Source organism: Oncorhynchus keta, chromosome 34 (assembly GCF_023373465.1).
Source record: "Oncorhynchus keta strain PuntledgeMale-10-30-2019 chromosome 34, Oket_V2, whole genome shotgun sequence".
Classification (NCBI taxonomy): domain Eukaryota; kingdom Metazoa; phylum Chordata; class Actinopteri; order Salmoniformes; family Salmonidae; genus Oncorhynchus; species Oncorhynchus keta.
The window spans coordinates 63,887,424-63,909,453 of record NC_068454.1 but is presented as its reverse complement, the minus strand read 5'-3'; the positions used below and the strand labels follow the sequence as shown (position 1 = coordinate 63,909,453).

Here is a 22,030-nt window from a genome sequence, read left to right as displayed (position 1 = left end):
GATGAGTTTCATGGAAATTATATATTGCTGGTCTTAAATAATACACGGTCAAGTTAAATGTACGTCTTGAGGAACACCTTCAGTTTGAGAATCAACACACAACAACCTGTACACTGAGCATTTAAAAATACAGTACGTTTCTTCCCTGCGATGATGCAACAACCAAGTCACATATGGGCATTTCTCTTTACACAAGACACAATTACACAAACACATAAATAGCTTTTTTCCCTTTAAATCATTTATAACAAAATTAAATGTATGATTCTGGCTCTTGCTACAACATATTTATTGATCGCTATATAAATTAACAATATCAACAACAATAATAATACAAAAAGCTATCTGTTTTTATGCAAGTCTTTTTAGTTTACAGTATAAAATAATCTTATGCACGTGATACCTGGGGGTTGTTCAATATGTTCATCATAGAGCTTATCTCTTATGCTGGCAGGGTGAACATGCTTGTTTAAGATGCATTGGTTGGTTTCCTGATTTTGAATGTCTGTGTGCTGCAACAGAGTGAAACACTGAGGCCATATTGGCTCAACACAGAGCCAGCCCCACCCTTTTCCTGAAGGTCCATGACAGTATGGATGAATGTCCCTTGAGTGTCCAGTAACTAAAGAAGCGTAGCCACAAAGGCTTTCCCAAAGGGTCTCTTCCTCTTAACTACAAGGGTGATGTTTCCCTCCAGATTCCTATCCCATTTGAATGACAACATGGGCGCCATCCTGTGGAAACACAAGGTAGTGGTGGACGAGTAAGATCAGCCGACAGCGGAGTTCCAAACCCCAGTTTGTGATGGCCGGTATCTATCTCCCTCAGAGTGGATGAGGCCTCTACCTGACCCACCTGTCTTCTGAGAATCCCTTCAGTCCATCGTTGCCTGTCTGCAAATCCATTAATCACCCCACACTCACCCCAATGTCCCCCCCACAGGTATGGACCCTGAGTGCTAGGCAGTGTTGGCTGTTTGGCCCTCTCTCAGCCCCCTTCCCCTGGGGCACTAGGGTCACCGGCCAGGGCAGGCTGTGGGCTTGATGCAGCGGCCCTGGAACAGCACCAGGTTGGCTGGGCAGTGGCAGCCGGCAACGCAGGGCTTGTGGCAGGGCCCGATATCATTCCAGTTGTCACAGGTCTTGGTGCAGCCCGGGCCACAGGTGTCGTACACTGCTCCGTGTTTACACTGGGTGGCTGAGAAGATGGGAGTTGGTTAGAAATAACTGCAGATCGCCTAACATGAATGGATTTCAGAGATGCGTCAATCAATTCTGTTGAGCAAATTGAATGTGGGGGGAGTCCCCTGTTCCATGAAGTTTAGTGATAGGCTGTGTGTGCTGTCACTCACCCATGCAGGCAGCCTCTGGCTTCCAGTAGAAGGGGGCTCCCTCCCTCTCACAGGCCCGACTGTAGGCGATGAAGGACTCACAGTAACAGTTCTTATGCACCGGACACTCACACATGTCTGTTACACAGGACCTAGAGAGAGACAGAGGGAGAAAGAGAGAGAGATGTTGAATTAAATTGAATGGACTGGATTAAATGTATTTCTATACTAAGAGGGTTCCATATTCAACACAACATTGGACATTTTATGCACATTGGAGACAATCAAATATCACATTTGCTATATGAACAAAATGTCACAAGAGCATTTGGAAATGTTGCAGATTCTAGGACAAATCTCATTACAAATGAAGCTCCCCAACATTCCTGAGACACCCCAAGAACCACTGACCTAAAGAAGGAGGCAAAGTCCACCACCTGGTGACACTTCTGGAACTCCCAGGACTTGAGCTTCTGACACTCCCTGTGAGCGCGGAACCTGACCTTTACACTGCCGGGACAGAGGTACGAGATGGGCCTCCTGATGGGCTGGGCACAAACCTCGTTCCCCTCCACGCGCCACGACTCTGCAAACTCATCCACCACGAATTTGAAGAGGCCATCACTGCCCATGGTGTCATCCCGCTTGTGTCCATTGTAGTTCCCACAGAGGCCGCAGAGACGACCGCGCAGGTGAGGAGCAGCCACCACCTCCACAAAGCTGTCCCCGTCCCACGTGATCTCCAGACCTGAGGGAAGGGGAGGGGGGAGAAAGAAAGAGACAGAGTTATGCTTCAAAAAGGAGCTAAAATGCACTTTAGCAGTGTCCTTTAGGTTCCAATGAAGTTAACATGAATCCTGTCTAACCTGCAATGGTGGTGAGTTTGAGCAGGTATCCATCCAGGTCGATGTGGATCCCAGGGCCATGGTAGGGCAGGGCGATGCGTGTGCCGTTCCTCCTCACCGTTAGGTGCTGGTGCAGGCTGAGACTCAGCCCTCCTATCCTCAGCTCCACTGACTGGGTCCAGGAGTAGGAGCGGGTTCGCCTCGCATCGTTCCTCACCACAACCGTGAAGCCAGAGTCAGAGCCAGCGCTGTTTCCACCCCCGCCAGAGGGGGCGCTACCACAGTCTCGAGTTAGAACATACTGGCAGGTTCCTTGGAAGTTAAATGTGCGCCCGTCGAAGGTGTTGTAGTGGGGGTCGCCGAATACAGTGCACACGCCTGGCTCTGGAAGAAGTGATAGGAGGGAGAGAGAGAGGCGAGTGTGTTTAATTATGGGCAACAATTTGATCCCAACTTGTATTCCTGTATTTTGCATGAGAAATCTGTGTTTAATACAACATAACTAAATGTCTATTTGAGAGAAGATCAAGAAAGAAACAACCGCCACAAAACTGTCAAATGCAACCCACAAAGGTGTGTGAGGACTCAGCAGAGGAAGAGGGGAGTAACTTACTCACTTTCAGTGCAAACCGGGCAGCAGCCTGTCCTGTTCAGGATCTTATTCTAGAAGAGACAGACAGACAGACTGTTAGATACACAGACAGAGAGAGATCAGCAGGCAGCCAGTCAGAGTGTAAGAGACAGACAGTCAACTGGACAGTTGGACACATTACACATTAATACCCACACACATAGACACAGACAGATAAAACCAGTCAAACGTGGACAGCCAGACAGTGAGACATTGATACAGACAATTGATACTCTCTGCCTGGTGTATGTGTGCGTTTGCTAGAGAGATGGTGGGGGCTATGTTTCGACCTCCATCAGAGGTGCACATTTGAGAACTCTATCCCCTTCAACCTCCACTTACCTTTGCCCCAGGGCTGTCCTCATCACTTACACTCTCACTTTCTCCCCCCCCCCCTCCCCACACACAAACACACACACACCCGGGTCCCACCTGACCCACATCACAGTGCACAAAGGGCTCTCCCTCTTTGAAGCTCTTTGAGAGAAGGAGAGATTGGCTTTCAGGATCTAAATATAGGGAAGCTCTTCTTTACTGTCACTCAAACTTCACCCAGACAAAGACCGGACTGGAGACTGTGTGTCTCCTATGGGACGGAGGGGCAGACACATGGGTGACCACACTGTGACCGTGTGACAAGTGAATGCTACATGACCACCAGGAAGGTATGATGAGTGGATGTTGTGATACTGTATGACAGGTGACCGCTATGTGACCAGATCTATATTGCAATTGACCGCTAGGTGACCGTGTCTCAGTTGGCTGTTATGTGACTATTCCGACAGATGACCATGACTCAGTGACCAAGACACAAACACAGATGGCCGTTAGGGGATATACTACATGAATCCATAACAGGTGAACGCTGTGTGACCACTAGGAATCCATGACTAAGGCAGCCATATGTGACTGTAATTGTACTGTCTGACTAATGACCGTATGACAGTTCATTATACTACTATGTGACCATGATCTGCTCCATAACCATGTGGGCATGGTGTATATGTGATGGTGGTGGGGTGCTAGCTTAAAAAAGAATGACAACGAGCCTTTAATGTTGACTATATGAACGTATGAAAGAACAGATGACCACTACATTACCGCGCAACAAGCAACCGCTATGTGACCATAACAGGTGACGCTAGGTAACCATTGTAACCGTGTGAACGCTGGTCACTGGCAGCATGAATAACTGATCATTTGGTCGCTGGAATGCAAAGAATCTACTACATCACCCCAAGACAGGTGACCACCCTGTGAACTGGGACTGTTACTCAGCCCAAAAAACTTGACAGCTGAAGCATGGTTACTGTGATAAGTTACCGGGTCGTTCCTTGGCCCACCACACTGTTCTGGCCCAGGTGAATTGGTTTTGACTCCTCCTTAATCCTCCACCGCAAAATCAGCTTCCAGTCAGCTGCCTACTGTGACACCAACACGTCACGCAAGTGGATTGAACATGTGGCGGTTAGTCACAGACAGTAACTCTGGACAGTAGATAGCCTCTGTCTGTCTCAGCGGGAGGGGGACCAGATGGATGGGGATGTGGTGAATTGTGAAAGTGACTGTCTCATGTTGATGATTCAGGGAGAACAGAGGGACCCCAGGGCTATGTCCTATAGATATAGGCAGTGTTCATAACATAAGTGCGTTTAAGTTGCAGATGGGAAATTGCTTAAAGCTGAAATCTGCATATGGTGAAACAGCGCCACTGTCCGCCCCAGAGCATTTGTTCTCGTTTTTATTTTGTTGATGAAACGGAGGAGAGGAGCATTCAGCATCGTGGTAAAATGTATTTGCGGTACATGCTCTGCTGTTCTATCATGGGTCCAATGAAGAAAAAAACAGGGGTTGTTGTTTGAAGTAACTTCTTTGTTGATGTAATATCGCAAACGAGTGTAGCAGTTTCACCAAGTACAGATTCCAGCTTTAAGATGATAGGTAAAGTGAGTGAGCATGATTATTTTTTTAAGCCTATTCTAATCAATGTTGTCATTCACATCAATTCATTGAAAAATTCCTGGAATGAAAAGGCGCAATACAAAGAGAGACAGTTTGTGATTGGGCCTTGAGCCTGTCATTCACCGAGGGGCAGCTGGTGATTGGCACACACTGCTTTGGCTGGCACTCGATGGCCCCCTTGACACAGGCACACAGGGTGCAGTTCACAGACGACCACATGTCTCCCTCCTAGAGCAGAGGAAGAAGCAGAGAGGGAACCAATCAACCACAACATCAATCAAACAAGTATTAATGGCTGTATAAATATGCATATAAATGTCAGAATGAGGACAACTGCGGTGGATAAGTATCAGTGTTGAATGTTAAGGCAATGGTAAGGTTCTATTTTCCCAGTTGATATCAAGGATGCAGCATTAGGACTTGTTGTCCCAGACTGTCTCACCCGGTAGATCTTGTTCCTGGCCCGGCAGTACTTCACTTCCGCTACCTTCACAAAGGACAGACACGCCTCACAGCACTGGTCACCATGGCAACTGCCCGGCCGAGAGCAGCGCTTCCTACACACCACAGTGGAATTCTGAGAAGGTGGAGGGATATGAGGGAAGGAGAAGGGGTCAGTTATTGATGGTAACTTGGTGATATGGCACATACATTGAATAGAGTTCTGGGGCCTGGTTCTCTGGTCAGTTCTTACCTTGCAGGTACAGGTGGTGCAGTTGTCATGTTTGAAAGAGGTGCTGTCCTCATAGACCTCACTGTGGAACAGACAACTCCCCATCGATAGGTCAAACACTTTCCTCTGACCTGACGGAGAGAGAAAGAAAAAAATATATGCTTGATGATAATTATTCTGACTTAAGATGTTTTAATAATGTGTGATGTTTTAATAATAATAATTCATGAAATATGAATATGTTCTCCAGACTTCTATCGGAGAGTCCTATGAAGTATTTGATGAGAGAGGGGTGTTACCGAGGCACTTGGGACAGCACTGTCCGGGCTGAGTGTGGCTCAGGTGGGCGGGGCATGAGAGGACAGGACACACATCCCTGACGCATAGGGTCCGCCCTCCCTGAAAGAACACAGCATATCATATCAAATCAAATTGTTATTTCTCACATGCGCCAAATACAACTGGTGTAGACCTTACATGTAGACCTTAAATGCTTACTTACAAGCCCTTAACCAACAATGCAGTTTTAAGAAAATAGAGTTCAGAAAATATTTACTAAAAAAAAAAAATACCCCAATGAAAGAAGAATAAGGAAGCTATATACATAGACGTTAGAACAACGCTGCATTAATCTTCTCTTATGCATTACTCAACTTATCTCCACTTAATGACCATTTCCCTTACACAATATCATTTTTACCTTTGTCTGCACCTGTGAAACCCGGATTGCTACCTTTAACAGCTCACAAACACAACTACTCTATATGCCAGACGGTTTTCACAGTTCCCCCTGGCCTTGTAGCAGTGTGCCCTCATTAACGGCTGGTACAGGACACAGTGTACACTAGTCCCACTGAGGCATTAATGTGTTTATAGACTCACCTCACAATGTGTTTACTCACTCACCTCCCCTGTTTGTTTACTAAGGGGAGGGGGAGCGTGACCACTTTGAGTCCCCTGAGGGCCAAGACAAACTCATTTGGACCACAGAGAGCCAATTACTGTACTGTGGGGACTGGAGACATGCATGTCTATACAGTGTATACTCACAGTGCAGGTGCATTTAATACAGGGTTTTCCCTCAGGGTGAAACTCTTCCCTCTCTTTGTACAGATGGCCCTCCAAGATACAGCCTGGAACAGAAGAGACACACAGGTTACCTTTATTATCGATGTATTCCTTTTTTTCACTCACTCGCTCGCTCGCACGCACGCACACACTCACTCGGGCACGTTGGACAGCACTTCTTGGGGTGAATCTTGGGGTTCCTGCAGTGAACGACACATTGTGCTTCCGCTTCAGTTACGACACCTTCCTGTCAAAACCAGGAAGCAATTAAAACAGCGATTTATTTATTATTGTTCGAGCAAATTTCCTACGACATATTCCCAGCAGCATCCCTGTCCAGTCCTAGGCTACGTACATCAGTGAATATTCTGCTGCATACCTCTCATTCCTGTATTAGACAAACTCGTCTCTCGGTTGCTTAGCTGTTTGAATCCTGTTTCAGTTATGTAAGGCATGTACTACGTAAGCAGGATATTAGATAGGGACATCCCATTAGATAGGAACATTCCATTCTGCATCTCACACATGCAACTATTCTACACACTGGGACACCCCTGATCACTCACTGGAAATGTACCTGAAAAAATATCCTGAATCAACAACATATTCCATGAGAACCACAAACTGAAGCTCAGAAACACACACACCTCCCTTGTTGGGCAGATCTCAGTAGTCTGCCATGTGTTTAGTTCAATAGAAGTGACATGTATTATACATACCCTAGGATTGTTAGAAGTAGGAGTGTTAGAACTAGGGACCTCAACACATTGTTTGCGTGTGAGGTCTGGATACTGGTTAGACCCCCCCCCCCTTTCCCTCCGCGTGGGTATCTTGGGGATGGAGTAAATGAGTGGTGTGTGGAGCTCAGCTTTTTTCGCACACCACCCGTCAACACGCAGACTAACACATAGCCTAGTTTGACTGGACCTCCCCAATGCTGGAGCTGACACGCCCTCACACAGCTGTGTCCACTGCCATTTTATTTTGTTTTATTTTTTACATTTAACCTTTATTTAACTAGGCAAGTCAGTTAAGAACAAATTCTTAATATATATTTACAATGACGGCCATTGACTACCAGTGTTCAGATCTGTGCGTGTGTTTTGTGTTTTAAGTGGTATTGTGGGACCCTGTGAGTGTGTGGTGTGTATACAGTAAGTGAGGTTGGGTGTACATGTGGTTTGAGTGTGTTTTGAGGAGACGTGTGGGGTTAGTCTTGTGAGGTCGACACTGGGTTGGGGAGGCTTGGAACCAGATGGGTGGACTGTACTGCCAAGTTCACCTGGCTCCTCTCCCAAAGATATTGAGACATATATCATCCTCCATTATCTTTCTATCCCTCTCCTTCACTTGCTCTCTCTCAGCCCCCCCAATTTCATCTGCCTTTCTTTCTCTTTATGTCTCTTCTTCCTCCAACCCCTTGGCTATCTGTCCACTGTCTCATTTTTTCTCTCCCTCACCTCTCGTTCCCTCCCCAACTCTGTGTCTCTGTCTGCGTCATTCAGCCTCCCACTCTAAATGTGTCTATCTTTCCCTAGATCCTCACTTATCTTTCTCCCTTTCTTCATTAATCTCTCTCTCCCTTTCCACCCGTCTCTCTTTCACTCACTCCCCCTCTGTCCGTTTGCCTCTTTTCCACTCACTCCCTTCTTTCATTCCCTCTCTCTTTCCCTCTCCCTGTCTGCCTCTGGCTTAGTACTCCCTCTTTCCTTCTCTCCGTCATTTACTTTACCTTCCCTCTACTTACTTTTCTCATCATCATCTCTCTCTCTATGTCTTTTACCCTCCCTTTCTCTCTTTCATTTCTCTTTGTGACACTCACCTGACAGCGGCGAGAGATGCAGGGCTTGATGGAGCTGGTCCAGGAGACAGAACTATTATAGGACTCTCCATCCAGCTGACAACCTAGAGAGTGAGAGGGGAAGGATAGAGAGAGAGAGTGAGAGAGAGGGGGGATAGAGAGAAAGAGACAGAGAGAGGGAGAGCGAGAGAAAGTTAGCACTCCAAACCTGGATGTGAATGTTTACTAGTTTGTGGAAACTAAAAGTCTACAGAGAGCACTAAATGGACCACATGTGTGAACATAGAGCTGTTTGCCTCTCCAGACCATAAGTGTTGAGACAGATTTAACACAGGGTTATGAATCCACTGTATGCGATGCCTGGAGGGAGTCTGTCTGCCACCACCATCAGAGCCAGCTGGCTATAGTGCCCCTTATGGCTTAGGAAGACCTTTCTTTGATTGTCATGATTTGGCATAGTGATGGTGAGGTTTAGTAGTCTCGACACTGTCAGTTATGTGCAATTCAAACACTTGAGACCTACAGACAGACAGGCATGCACACACTCTGACAACCCCAATCCATTACATAGAAGTATCAAGATACCAGACCATGTTGTTGTGAAGTGTCCAGGTCCATTCCAAGGGCATGATAAAAACACCATGTGAAATGGGCCTGAGATCCACTATGAGCAATCACAACGCTCCAGATACACCACCCACGGTCAATAAGGGACTAAATTAATACGATCTTCAATTTCAACAGATATAGGGTTGTCTGGTTATGGAAACACAGCAAAACGATTCCTATGATAAAACCACTGCATTAAGTACTTGAACAGTGGGAGGTTTTTGTGCTGACACGAGCAAGTTCCTGTTCTAAATGTAGACATGGTCATGAATAAAAGCCAAAGTCAACCACAATGGAGGAACAATAGGCACTAATACCGTTCACCATGACAACATGGGGCTTTCCATGGTCGACTTAAGCGAGCTCCACCTCTTTTCATTTGAATTAACTCTAGTCTCGTATAATCTTGACCGCAAACAAAGGACCGCGCCCCAGACCATGAGGTGGTCAATGCTGTGGACCGTGTCCTAGGTGACCCCAACACTACGCGACCCCTGTGTGTTCTGATTGGGAGGTGAATGAGTGTGGTCCTAGTCTGGGAGGCTGAGAGGCGCAGCGGCTCGTAAACTAGGTTTATTTCTGTGCCCCATAAACCCAACACTGAACCCCAACGGGTCCCAACCCGTCCCAGAGAGGAGAAGTCCACCACTGCAGCTGTGTGTGTGTGTGTGTGTGTGTGTGTGTGTGTGTGTGTGTGTGTGTGTGTGTGTGTGTGTGTGTGTGTATGAGAGAGAGAGAGAGAGAGAGAGAGAGATGCTGGCAAACAGTGTGAGAAAGAATAGGTCTGAAAGAAAGAATAGGACTTAAATACGATTTGCTGTACGCCTGTCACATGTTTGTGGGTGTATTTGAGAAGAAGCCTGGAAAATAATAGCTATATGTGTTTGTGTATGTAGCAATTTACCCTCAAGCAGAATCTTCAATTGGTCTGATACAGTACACATACATACACACGCATAGTAACTATTGTGCTGTGGGAAGAAAAACTATTCCTCATTCCTCCACAAGGAGGCAGTAGTGGTTAAATAATTAGGATGACCAGTGCAGCTGGACTGTCTTCTACTGTGGGACTCAAGCTGTCACGTCACCCTCACTCCTACAGGTAGCATCAATGACCGTCAAACAACATCGCTGCAGCAAGGTCTATACATCAACACTAAAGAGATTCAGAGATAGAACCTACTCACTCCACTAGACAAAGTTCCAAGTCTATCGTACAGAACAGTACATGCATCCCCTAACCTTCGACCTCATGTTTTCATGGTGATGAGAGTAGTAGAGTGTGTGTGCTGCTCACCTTTGCATCTCTCACAGCAGGCTCCTGTCTGTTTGACAACCAGAGCACAGTCCTCAGACACCAGGGGACACTTCTCCTGTTTACAGTCTGCCTTCTCCTTCTGATGGAGAGGGGGAGGGTGGGAGGGGGAGGGAGGGTAGAGAGATAGAGATCGAAAGTAAGAGGGGGGAGGAGAGAGAAAGAAAGAGGGGGGAGGTGAGAAAGAGGGGGAGAGAGAGAGGAAGAGAGAGACAGAGGGATAGAGGGAGAGAAAGAAGATGCTTTTTGATTACCATCAGTGTATTCACGTTATAAAGTCTCCTACACATTCTTTGTCGACACACTCCCCTTTTACAGGCTAAAATAAACTCTGGTTACATGTACTTTATGCAGATGTTCTCTTTCTCTCTTCTCAATTTATATACAACCCCACTTTATATACTCGCTAAACATTATCACTTTGCCACTAGCTTTATACACTCCCTTTATATAGTCCCCATTTACTCAGTGCAACCTAACTGGACTGTATAATGAGTCAACTTCAAAGCTGGACCGTGGCCCATATAACTAAAATAAAACTGGGCGGTTTTATTTACAGAGAGCCTTCACTGGTTCTCTAACCACGCTGGTTTGGGTGATGCCATCAGTGAAGGCGAGAGAAGGGCGGTGAGAGGCGAAGGCACATGGGATCCATACATAAAGCGCTCCCCAAACCACTGGTCTAAATCATAGAGATTTTCAGAGCACTTTCAACAGCCAGTTTGAGACAAATATGTCTGAGAGTGAGATATATGATGCCAGATAGATAGATAGAGGGATGGATTTTGAGAGGGAAAGAGAGAGAGATGGATTTTTAGAGAGAAAGAGAAATAGAGAGAGATAAAGAAATAGAAAGAGTGGAGAGTTATGCGTCTTCTGACGACCACAGTAGTTGTTTATGTTATTTATTTCACCTTTATTTAACCAGGTAGGCTAGTTGAGAACAAGTTCTCATTTGCAACTGTGACCTGGCCAAGATAAAGCAAAGCAGTGTGACACAGACAACAACACAGAGTTACACATGGAGAAAAAGAAACAAGCCAATAACACAATAAACAAGTCAATGACACAGTAGAAAAAATAAAGTCTATATACAGTGTGTGCAAAAGGCATGAGGAGGTAGGCAATAAATATGCCATAGGAGTGAATAATTACAATTTAGCGGATTAACACTGGAGTGATAAATGAGCAGATTGATGATGTGCAAGTAGAGATACTGGTGTGCAAAAGAGCAGAAAAGTAAATAAAATGTTAAAAAATATGGGGATGAGGTAGGTAGATTGGGTGGGCTATTTACAGATGTACTATGTACAGCTGCAGTGATCGGTTAGCTGCTCAGATAGTCGATGTTTAAAGTTGGTGAGGGAAATAAAAGTCTCCAACTTCAGCAATTTTTGCAATTAGTTCCAGTCACAGGCAGCAGAGAACCGGGAGGAAAGGCGGCCAAATGAGGTGTTGGCTTTGGGGATTATAAGTGAGATATACCTGCTGGAACGTGTGCTACGGGTGGGTGTTGTTATCGTGACCAGTGAACTGAAATAAGGCGGAGCTTTACCTAGCTTATAGATGACCTGGAGCCAGTGGGTCTGGCGACGAATATGTATCGATGGCCAGCCGACTAGAGCATACAGGTCGCAGTGGTGGGTGGTATAAGGTGATTTGGTAACAAAATGGATGGCACTGTGATAGACTGCATCCAGTTTGCTGAGTAGAGTGTTGGAAGCTGTTTTGTAGATGACGAGGGGGATGACCGCGGCAGCTTTCCGATCTTTAGGGATCTCGGATGATACGAAAGAGAGGATGAACAGGCTGGTAATAGGGGTTGCAACAATGGCGGTGGATAGTTTTAAAAATAGAGGGTCCAGATAGTCTAGCCCAGCTGATATGTAGGGGTCCAGGTTTTGCAGCTCTTTCAGAACATCTGCATTCTGAATTTGGGTGAAGAAGAAGCTGGGAAGGCTTGGGCGAGTAGCTGCGGGGGAGGTGGAGCTGTTGGCCGGGGTTGGAGTAGCCAGGAGGAAGGCATGGCCAGCCATTGAAAAATGCGATTATCATTGATTTATGACCGTGTTACCTAGCCTCAGTGCAGTGGGAAGCTTGGAGGAGGTGTTCTTGTTCTCCATGGACTTTACAGTGTCCCAAAGTTTTTTGGAGTTAGAGCTACATGATGCGAATTTCTGCTTGAAAAAGCTAGCCTTTGCTTTCCTGACTGACTGAGTGTATTGGTTCCTGACTTCCCTGAACAGTTGCATATCGTGGGGACTATTCGATGCTATTGCAGTCCGCCACAGGATGTTTTTGTGCTGGTCAAGGGCAGTCAGGTCTGGAGTGAACCAAGGGCTATATCTGTTTTTAGTTCTGCATTTTTTGAACGGGGCATGCTTAATCTAAGATGGTGAGGAAATTACTTTTAAAGAATGACCAGGCATCCTCGACCAACGGAATGAGGTCAATATCCTTCCAGGATACCTGGCCCAGGTCGATTAGAAAGGCCTGCTCACAGAAGTGTTTTAGGGAGCGTTTGACAGTGATGAGGGGTGGTCCTTTGACCGCGTACCCATAGCGGATACAGGCAATGAGGCAGTTCCTCCAGATCCTGATTGAAAACAGCGGAGGTGTATTTGGAGGGCAAGTTGGTCAGGATAATGTCTATGAGGGTGCCCATGTTTACGGATTTAGGGTTGTACCTGGTGGGTTCCTTGATGTTTTGTGTGAGAACTCTGAAGCTAGATGGGGGGCGATCAATTCACAAATGGTGTCCAGGGCACAGCTGGGAGAGGAGCGGGTGTCGATAGCAGGCGGCAACAGTGAGATACTTATTTCTGGAGAGGTTGATTTTTTAAATTAGAAGTTCAAACTGTTTGGGTATAGACCTGGAAAGTATGACAGAACTTTGCAGGCTATCTCTGCAGTAGATTGCAACTCCTCCCCCTTTGGTAGTTCTATCTTGACGGAAAATGTTGTAGCTGGGTATGGAAATCTCACAATTGTTGGTGGCCTTCCTAAGCCAGGATTCAAACACGGCAAGGACATCAGGGTGGGCGGAATGTGCTAAAGCAGTGAGTAAAACAAACTTAGGGAGGAGGCTTCTGATGTTGACATGCATGAAATCAAGGTTTTTTCGATCACAGGAGTCAACAAATGAGGGTGCATGGGACACGCAGGGCCTGGGTTTACCTCCACATCACCCGAGGAACAGAGGAGGAGTAGGATGAGGGTACGGCTAAAAGGCTATCAAAACTAGAGCGTTGGGGACAAAGAATAAAAGGAGCAGATTTCTGGGCATGGTAGAATAGATTCAGGGCATAATGTGCAGACAGGGGTACGGTGGGGTGCGGGTACAGCGGAGGTAAGCCCAGGCACTGAGTGATGATAAGAGAGGTTGTATCTCTGGATAAGCTGGTTATAATGGGTGAGATCCCCGCATGTGTGGGAGGTGGGACAAAGGAGGTATCAGAGGTATAATGAGTGGAACTAGGGGCTCCATTGTAAACTAAAACAATTATAACTAACCTAAACAACAGTATACCAGGCATTTTGACATATGAGAGAGACATACAGCGAGGCATAAAGTAATCACAGGTGTTGATTTGGAGAGCTAACTAAGACAACAACAGCTAATCAGCTAAAACAACAACAGGTAAAATGGCGATGAATGGGCAGAGAGGGTCGGTTAACTACACACAAAGCCTGAGTTCGCGGCTAGGGCCGACAGATTAAAAAAGAAAATAATAATAATAATAAATAAATAAGAAGAATAAAAAGAGTACCGTGATTAATGGACAGTCCAGCGGGCATCAGCTATGTAGCCAAGTGATCATAGGGTCCAGGGGGCAGCAATCGATGGAACAGGGAAGCCACGGAGTAGTCGCTACCACACAAGCTAGTGGGAAACCAACGTTTAAAGTTAGTAGCCCCGGGCTAATAGGAGTGTCTGCTCCGACGTCCGACGGAGGCCGGTTGAAGGCACAGTGGATGGAGTATTTGTCGGCAGACCTATCGTGGTGGTGCAGTGGGGCGCCGTGTCGACTAAGGATCCAAGCCAGATGGCGAAAGAGGTATTGTAGTTGTAGTAATTTAGTTTTCTATCCGGGAGATGCGCCTGGCTCACGGCTATCTGGTGCTAGCTTCGGGGCAGGGGCATTAGCCACTCGGTAGCAGCGGTGATCCGGTGGGTCCAGAGCTTACGGCAAGGATCCGGTGGAGTAGTGGGTTCTAGCCATGTTTGGGTGGAGTCCGGGTGAACAACTGAGTAGGCCGGGAGGTGGGCCTCAGGGATAGTTTTGGTACTGGGTAACTCGGTGGGTGCTCGCCCGCTGTGAAGATCAGGAGAATGGTCCAGGGATTACGGCAGGAATCCGGCGTTGTAGTGGAGAGACAGTCCTACTGGTAGGCTGGCGAGTATTATCCAAGCTAAAAAAAAGGGCTGGTACATGTGCAGAAGGTAAAGGCCGCTAGCAGTGGCTAACAATGACTAAATAGCTTGTAGCTAATTAGCTGGTTAGTTTCTGATGGCTCGGTGGTTCTTGCTATAAGGTCTAAAAATTAAAAATAATAGCGGTTCCGTATCACATTGGGTGAGGCAGGTTACCGGAAGATATAATTGAACTAAAATGGAGAAGAGATTGAAAATAAAATTTAAATATATACAAAAAAAAGACGAAAAAATACAAAAGTACACGAAAGGACGAACAAAACATGTCTGCACTGCTCCGCCATCTTGGAATATCTAGTAGTGTCATAGAGGTCACGTATTTGTCCTTGAATCTTAATGTCTCTCCACACCTGTGCTTTCCCAGTTGGGCTTTGGGGCCATTCCACTCGGCAGCCATTAACACTAAGTGGTGTGAAAAGGTTTGACCTCTCTCAACAAAGATTAGGGGTCAAATCAGGTCACCACGCCTCATAAACACTCAACATACCGTGCACTTTCTGAGGCTTCTTACTGGTCTACTGGTGGTATGTCGTGGCTTCTAATAGGCCAACGGGTGGTCTGGGGATTGTTGTTGGACTACTGCTAGTCTCTTGTAATAACTAGAGAAATATTTGACCTGAGGGGTAATAACATGTTGATAGGTTAATGTGACCATCTAAAAAGATATATGTAGAGTATGTAAGATGCATTGATCCCTGACGTGATGGTCATGTACTGTGGAAAGATGATCACTAGATGGCGACAGCACAGTCAGTTTCACTATCTCCATTTGCCAACTTCAGATAATCAAAATGTGTTCAGTCAAACCATGGTCTACAGATAATTTCTCTCTCCCTCCCTCCTAATCTCTCTCCCAGTCTTTTCCACTATCACTCTCTCTCTCTCAGTCTGACCTCATAGGGCATGTCAAAACAAGCTGACAGGCTCGCCAGCCACCGTGCCGTCGGTCTTTCATGGAAGGATGGAGAGATTTAAACCTATTTAAACCTGGACTCCTTGCCCTCGTGACCCTTCACCTCCCTCCAAAACAAACAGGTCGCGACCCCACAGGAGCAGAAGTTGTGGCTTAAAACTGGATTAAAAAAAGATAAGGGCAACAATATATACATTTCACTGAGAAGTCACAAGCCTATCCAAGAAGTAGGCCTATTCCTGCACCAGTGGTAGAAAGTGAATGGTGCTGAATGAACTGAATGTAACTTTTGGCTCCGATAGGTAGGCTAGCTCCATGACTTTTCTTTGAATTCAGATGGTTGTTGTCCTATCCTTCTTTATGTCCTGGCAGGTAGCCTAGCAGTTAGAATATCTGATCCGATAAGGTGAAATCTGTCGATGCGCCCTTGAGCAAGGCACTTAACCCTATTTAATCTAGGGGCGTCGTACTATAGTGGAGACTGCTGAGGGGAGGACAGAAACCATGTGTTTGATGAATTTGCATACCATTCCACTGATTCAGCCCCAGCCATTAACACAAGCCCATCCTCCCCAATTAAGGTACCACCAACCTCCTGTGCCGTACTACTATGGCTGTCCCTGTAAAACAACAGATTTTACTGCACCTATCTTGTGTGTGACTATAAAACATATATACAGTACCAGTCAAAATTTTGGACACACCTACTCATTCCAGGGTTTTTCATTATTTTTACTATTTTCTACATTGTAGAATAATAGTGAAGACATCAAAACTCTAAAATACCACATATGGAATCATGTAGTAACCAAAAAAAAAAGAAAAGTTAAACAATTTTAGATTCTTCAAAGTAGATACCCTTTGCTTTGATGACACCTTTGCACACTGTTGGCATTCTCTCAACCAGCTTCATGAGATAGTCACCTGGAATGCATTTCAATTAACAGGTGAGTCCAAACTTTTGACTGGTACTGTATTTTTGTTATTTAACCTTTATTTAATAAGGCAAGTCAATTGAGAACAAATTCTTATTTTACAATGACAGCCTACCCCGGCCAAACCCTCTCCTAACCCGGGCGACGCTGGGCCAATTGTGCGCCGCGTTACGGGACTCCCGATCACAGACGGCTGTGATACAGCCTGGATATATATACATATTTTTTGTTGTCTCTACCCCTCTATTAGAAGTATCCTGGAAGGTCCAATAGCAAAGCTGCTCTGGCGATTCTCTAACACCACCTTTGCTCTATAGACCACTGGGAAAACTGAGGGGGACGGAGAAAGAGAGCGGAAAATAAAGGAGAATTGTGTCTTCTTTGAGTCTTCTAGACTACACTCGTAGAAAAAAAGGGTTCCAAAATGGTTCTTCAGCTGTCCCCATAGGATAACCCTTGTTGGTTCCAGATAAAACCCTTTTGGGTTCCATGTAGAATCCTCTGTAGAAAGAGTTCTGCATGGAACACAAAAGGGTTCTACTTGGAACCAAAAGGGTTCTACCTGCAACCAAAAAGGGTTCTTCAAAGGTTATCCTATGGGGACAGCTGAAGAACCCATTAAGGTTCTAGATAACACCTTTTTTCTAAGAATGTAGAGATATTAACACTGACAACGCCAGTGGCAGAGGTTAAGACTGTAAAGGTACACGGTGAGTATTGATCTACATGTTTGTGGAGCGGTTGGAACAGGAAAGGACCTTTGGCTTCCCAAATGTTTGCAGATCACTGGTCAGCCCACTGAGCTCATCAATCATTGCTACTGAGAAAGAGGAGAGGGGGGAAAAAGCGAGGGGGAGTAGTAGATAGCAGGTTAACGAGAGCTGCCTCCTGGCTGGCTGCCTGTATATTATGTTTAGCGAGCGGGAGGCAGATTCCTGCGTCTTGTGAGATGGCTGGCGAAAAGAATGGCTTCTCTGTGTGCCTCAGTTTCCGCCAGTGAAGGGCCATTAACAAATACTCGGCCGCAACTGGGAGCCTGTGATTGACACGAGAGCCCTGACAGCTCACCCCCACCCTTTAAAATCCGCTAACCCCCCCTAAAAGACAGCATGGCGACACAAGTGTCTTTCAGGCTGGCCTCCCTCCCCTGTGAGGCACTCTGGGGCCAGTGACATGACGGACGGGCCAAGATGAAAGGCTAGCCGTGGCCCTCTGATGACTGATAGCATTCAGCAGGGCTCCTAGTGATGGAAGCCTGATAAGGAGGTGGTTAGCAAAGGGAGACATATCAAAGAGACTATCAGAGCAGCTACAGACAGCCGAGGCAGCACGGCCACAGTAGAGTGCACAGTGCACACATAAATATATAACCTTACACACTGTTTCTCTGTTTCACATAGGGCAAATACCCTGCAAGTCAAACACAACATTTGTAGAAACTTCCTCACCACATGACACTTTTAAAGAGGGACTAAAAAGACAGGTGAGGGAGAGCATTATTGAATCTGGCTGCTGGTGACAGAAAAGCCTCTTACTTGCATTCTCAACCGTAAAACAATGACCTTCAAAGCAAGGAGACAGAGGTCAAAGAGCAAATGTTCCAGGAAAGACGCCTCCTTTCACAAGTGTAACGTTAGCCTCGATTTAACAGGAAGTCGGGGCAAAGTCAGCATAAAGACAAGGACGTCTTTAAACAAACAATTCCATTTTGTTTAAAAGCCAGTGTGGGCTTACAAGGGAAACAATTACAAAACTCACGTATTGCCCTTATTTAAACATTACTCATCATTCTTTGTGATTAATAGAAAAAACAGTGCAGGCCTATTTGCCCACTTAGGCCTACAACTCGGCTATAGACTATACATAATTAGGTCACAATATGAATATTAAAGTTATTCAGTCAAGCACAGAGGGAGGAATTACGCACAACAATTGCGTTTTTTTCCTCCTCAGTGGAACCTACTTGCCAAAAACCAATAGGGAAGCTCAATGTCAACTAACAATTACCTGCCCTAAAACCATTTGAAAGTTATTTAGCAAGAATTGGGATTTGTTCTCACCAGACAGACGCAGGTGATGCACGGGTTGTCCGTTATGTTGGGTATGTGGAGCACCTCTCCTTCGTTCTCGCAGCTGGCTTCTGTACCTGTGAAGGGCGCGAGGAGAGAGGCAATAAATTCGCGCCGAAGAGAAGTTACGTCATTGACGGACTCACCATATTCCAAATGTGCTTTTTCTTCAGGCCTACCACGAATTGTACCCGCTATGCCATAACGTATATTTTGTAGACGTTAAAATAAGTAGGCCTAATAGTCTGAGTTTTATCGACAAGTTCATATTTCTAATTTATTTGGATTATATAGGCTATAGCCTATAAATTCCAAATTACGAAATATTCGATCAGTTTACCTCAGAATATTTTTGTCAGAGTGATTTAAATTTAGTTGAGATATAAATGTTTTAGTTGAGCAGGGCAGTGGCAGCCAGGGAAAGTGTTGGGGGGGAAATTTGGTGACAACGTGGTTTCTGTGAGAATTACAGGAGCAGGGCAATTACCCCGACAGTAGCGTACCCTACAACCTTCACGTGTAATTAAACCAGCACAGCTTTAAGTGATTGTGGGGAAACCCAACACTTTAGCCTAAATCCAATTAGGCTTTTCTTCTTTTATAAAGCAGAGATGAATGAATAGCCCTATAAATGTTGTTTACTCTTCATCCATCTCTTGCAGCCGAGCACAGTGACAGGGCGCATTTGTCTTTTTACAACCAGACAACTTTCCTCTTCCACGAAAACGGTGCGTTCAACCCCGGCCCTGCAGGGAAAACAATAGACAGATGACATACCACATATTTCGAATACCAGGTAGCGGCACGGCATGGGAATTTAATGGTAGACTACTCAGCTGATACCGATACGCAGGTTTTTCTTTCCCCTGAAATAAATGATTATGTTTGCACAATAAGGCGCCAGGTGACTTGGATACTGACCTCGACAGCGCGACCCAACTCGAGTTTCCTAAACAACAGTAGATGGGCAAATTATACTGGTGAGCCAATGTCATGAGGTTTCAAACGAGCCCGGGGCACCAGTTACCCGACAGAGCATATTTTTTTTCACTCAACTTTTAACGTCAATCCAATGACATTGTGACATTTGTTGTTGATTTAACGTTGATTTCACGTTAGTTGACAATTAAACCAAATGTAAATCAAAACTAGCGTTAGACATTGAGCTGACGTCTGTGTGGAGTGGGAAGTAACGGGAACAGTGAATAGACTACCTCTAGGCTAGCTTTTGGGCTTTTTTCTTGTTTTTGTCAATTGCTTGACATGTTTTGAAACCAAATAGGCCAAGTCAATGTATCTTACCTGTAATTAAAGGCGAGGAGGACTGTGGCATTTGGAACAGTAAAAACACGAATAAAAAGCTGCAGGTGAACTTAAAAGAAAGTTCCAGGGCGCTCGAGCAGCAATACAACATCATCCTAAAATTGGTCCAGTAAAAAAAAAGAAGAAAAACGTTAAAAAAAGGAAATGGTATGCTAGAATATACATATATATAAATATTTAAATCCCCATGGGTTGGTGTGCGAATGAAAACCCTAGAATATATGGGACTCCAGCATAATTGCCCCCATTCAGGCTACTATAACGTTCTTCAGTTGGTTTTGTTCCAGACCATAACCTTCAGTTTGTCAAAATGCTAAACGACATCCCGTGTCCTCCGGCATCCGAATATCGACATGACACGTGAAAATTACAATGACAATGCCGTCCGGACAGCCAGGCGACAGTCCTCATGTCGCGTCAAGGAGCGCTCGTGTTCCCAAAACAAGTGCAGGGGTTAGAAAATGTTTCCAAATAAAGTGAAAAACTAATTTCATAAAAGATTAAAATAAAACAGATGCGTATAATAAAAAATACAAATAAAAGTATTTGGAAATAAATCCCCCAAATAGCCTAAAGATAGACTCGTAATTAAATGTCTTCAAAAATCCTCAAGTTTGGAAATATCAAAAATATACAGTTGTTGTTAAGTGCTAAAAGAAACCGGTTACATTTGGAATTGTAGGTCCGTTTTGCGCCGAGATGCTGTCCAACTGTCTCAGGTTTAGTAGCGGGCTTTGGGTTAGGCTACACGAGCCTGCACTGGTCTCTCTCACTCGCGAGAAGCGAACCACCTCCAGCCCAAAGTTATAGTAAACTGCTCCTACTGAGGCGCACGGCGTTGCCAGCGTAATAGAAACCCTACTACTCCAGTTAAACATCCCCGCAGGGTGCTGGAACCTCCTCCAAACAAAACGAGAACGGCCCCTCAATGTTTCAATTGTTGCCGGGGGTTTAATAATCCGAGTGATTTGAAGTACAATTTTGCCCGCTGCTCCCGGCTGGCTGCAGCTCTGGTAATGAAACACTCCGTACCGCGCTGTGAGAGAACCACCTACTTCAATCAGATCTCGAGGCTGGATCTCGTTTCACTACAAACACGCCTGGATACACAACATGCGATTCACCTGTCTTTACTGTTAATCTCTGCTGCGCTCTCTCAACACGGTCACGCTGCAAAACAGTGTGAAACGCAGAATGGAACAACGAAAATTCACTAATTCAGGCCACTTTGTATCAAGGTGGGGTTTCTGCGCCCCTCGAGCTGCCCGTGGACCAAGCGTCATCCCACAATTGTTGATCTCCCCCACCCGCATTGATGGGGCGCACCACAATGTCTGTCTGTTCAGTATCATATATTTTTACATTTCCAGTCATATCCTCAATGCAACAGTTATTTGATAAATTAGGCATTTTCTTTGTTTGACCCCACTTCAAAGGTCTGATGTCAATTCAGTATATATCATCTATGACATTTCAATAGCCTATAATAAGGGCACATATCTAGTTTAGGCGACATTAACCAGCTTGCATGACATGAAGTGTCTGTTACTGTTGTTTGAGACAGATTTAGAAATATACACCTAATTAAAACAGTTTGTCACTCTTAAAATTGTGCTTCTGAAGAACCTCAAATGGGAAGGAAAAGCATTTCTTCAAAGATCCAATTATGACCCAACCCTGTATTTACGGCATTTAACTGTCAAGGAACAATGTGTTCTTTGATCTAATTGTATTGCTCTTGTTACTTCGCATTGTAAACATGCCACGAGTGACGAGTAAATTTAGCGAATGTGTGTCTGTGTGTTAGAGAGAAAGAGAGTGTGTGTCACTGTCTTTGTGTCGACAGTGTGTGTGCATTCAGCAGTACAGATTAACGTTGTGTTAATATTGTACGCAAGATGGCGCCAAAGAGCACCCGTTTGAAGGAGAGGTGTCTATTCCCAAATTCTCCGCAAGATTACTACAGATGCTGAGTTGAAACAGTTATTTATTTAACTGTGCCATAAATGGCCCTCTTCCACCCCAAAACGACATAGGCCTATTACGCTGTTGTAATTCAGATTCCTTAGTATGGTCCTTTGTAGCTCAGTTGGTAGCGCATGGTGCTTGTAATGCTAGGGT

General features: G+C 45.3%; 1 protein-coding gene across 3 annotated transcripts; it reads right to left on the bottom strand.

The window, feature by feature from the left end:
- Positions 1-2: 2 nt before the first annotated feature.
- Positions 3-21,102, bottom strand: LOC118367524 (BMP-binding endothelial regulator protein-like). Of its 3 annotated transcripts, XM_035751090.2 has the most exons (16): positions 20,205-21,102; positions 19,889-20,004; positions 18,578-18,663; positions 10,217-10,316; positions 8,332-8,414; positions 6,666-6,756; positions 6,492-6,574; positions 5,741-5,840; positions 5,463-5,572; positions 5,211-5,345; positions 4,892-4,996; positions 2,793-2,838; positions 2,197-2,559; positions 1,742-2,078; positions 1,352-1,482; positions 3-1,197 (listed from the first exon to the last, which is right to left on the bottom strand). In XM_035751090.2, exons 2-16 carry the CDS (start codon positions 20,001-20,003, stop codon positions 1,016-1,018), a joined length of 2,067 nt encoding a protein of 688 aa, XP_035606983.1. In that variant the 5' UTR covers position 20,004; positions 20,205-21,102; the 3' UTR covers positions 3-1,015. The 3 variants fall into 3 exon arrangements, with proteins under 3 accessions (XP_035606983.1, XP_052350368.1, XP_035606984.1); XM_052494408.1 differs by having other exon boundaries at positions 19,889-21,102; XM_035751091.2 differs by having other exon boundaries at positions 10,217-10,313; positions 19,889-21,102.
- Between the last annotated feature and the right edge of the window lie 928 nt (positions 21,103-22,030).

What these genes read in the sequence shown, in the direction of transcription:
- LOC118367524 (XM_052494408.1), bottom strand. Translation starts at nt 20,003, where the DNA reads ATGATGTTGTATTGCTGCTCGAGCGCCCTGGAACTTTCTTTTAAGTTC. An exon ending in CAAACTCACCACCATTGCAG is followed by an intron (nt 2,079 to 2,196) that starts GTTAGACAGGAT and finishes CCCTTCCCTCAG; the next exon opens with GTCTGGAGATCACGTGGGAC. An exon ending in GACTTTGCCTCCTTCTTTAG is followed by an intron (nt 1,483 to 1,741) that starts GTCAGTGGTTCT and finishes GTCTCTCTCTAG; the next exon opens with GTCCTGTGTAACAGACATGT.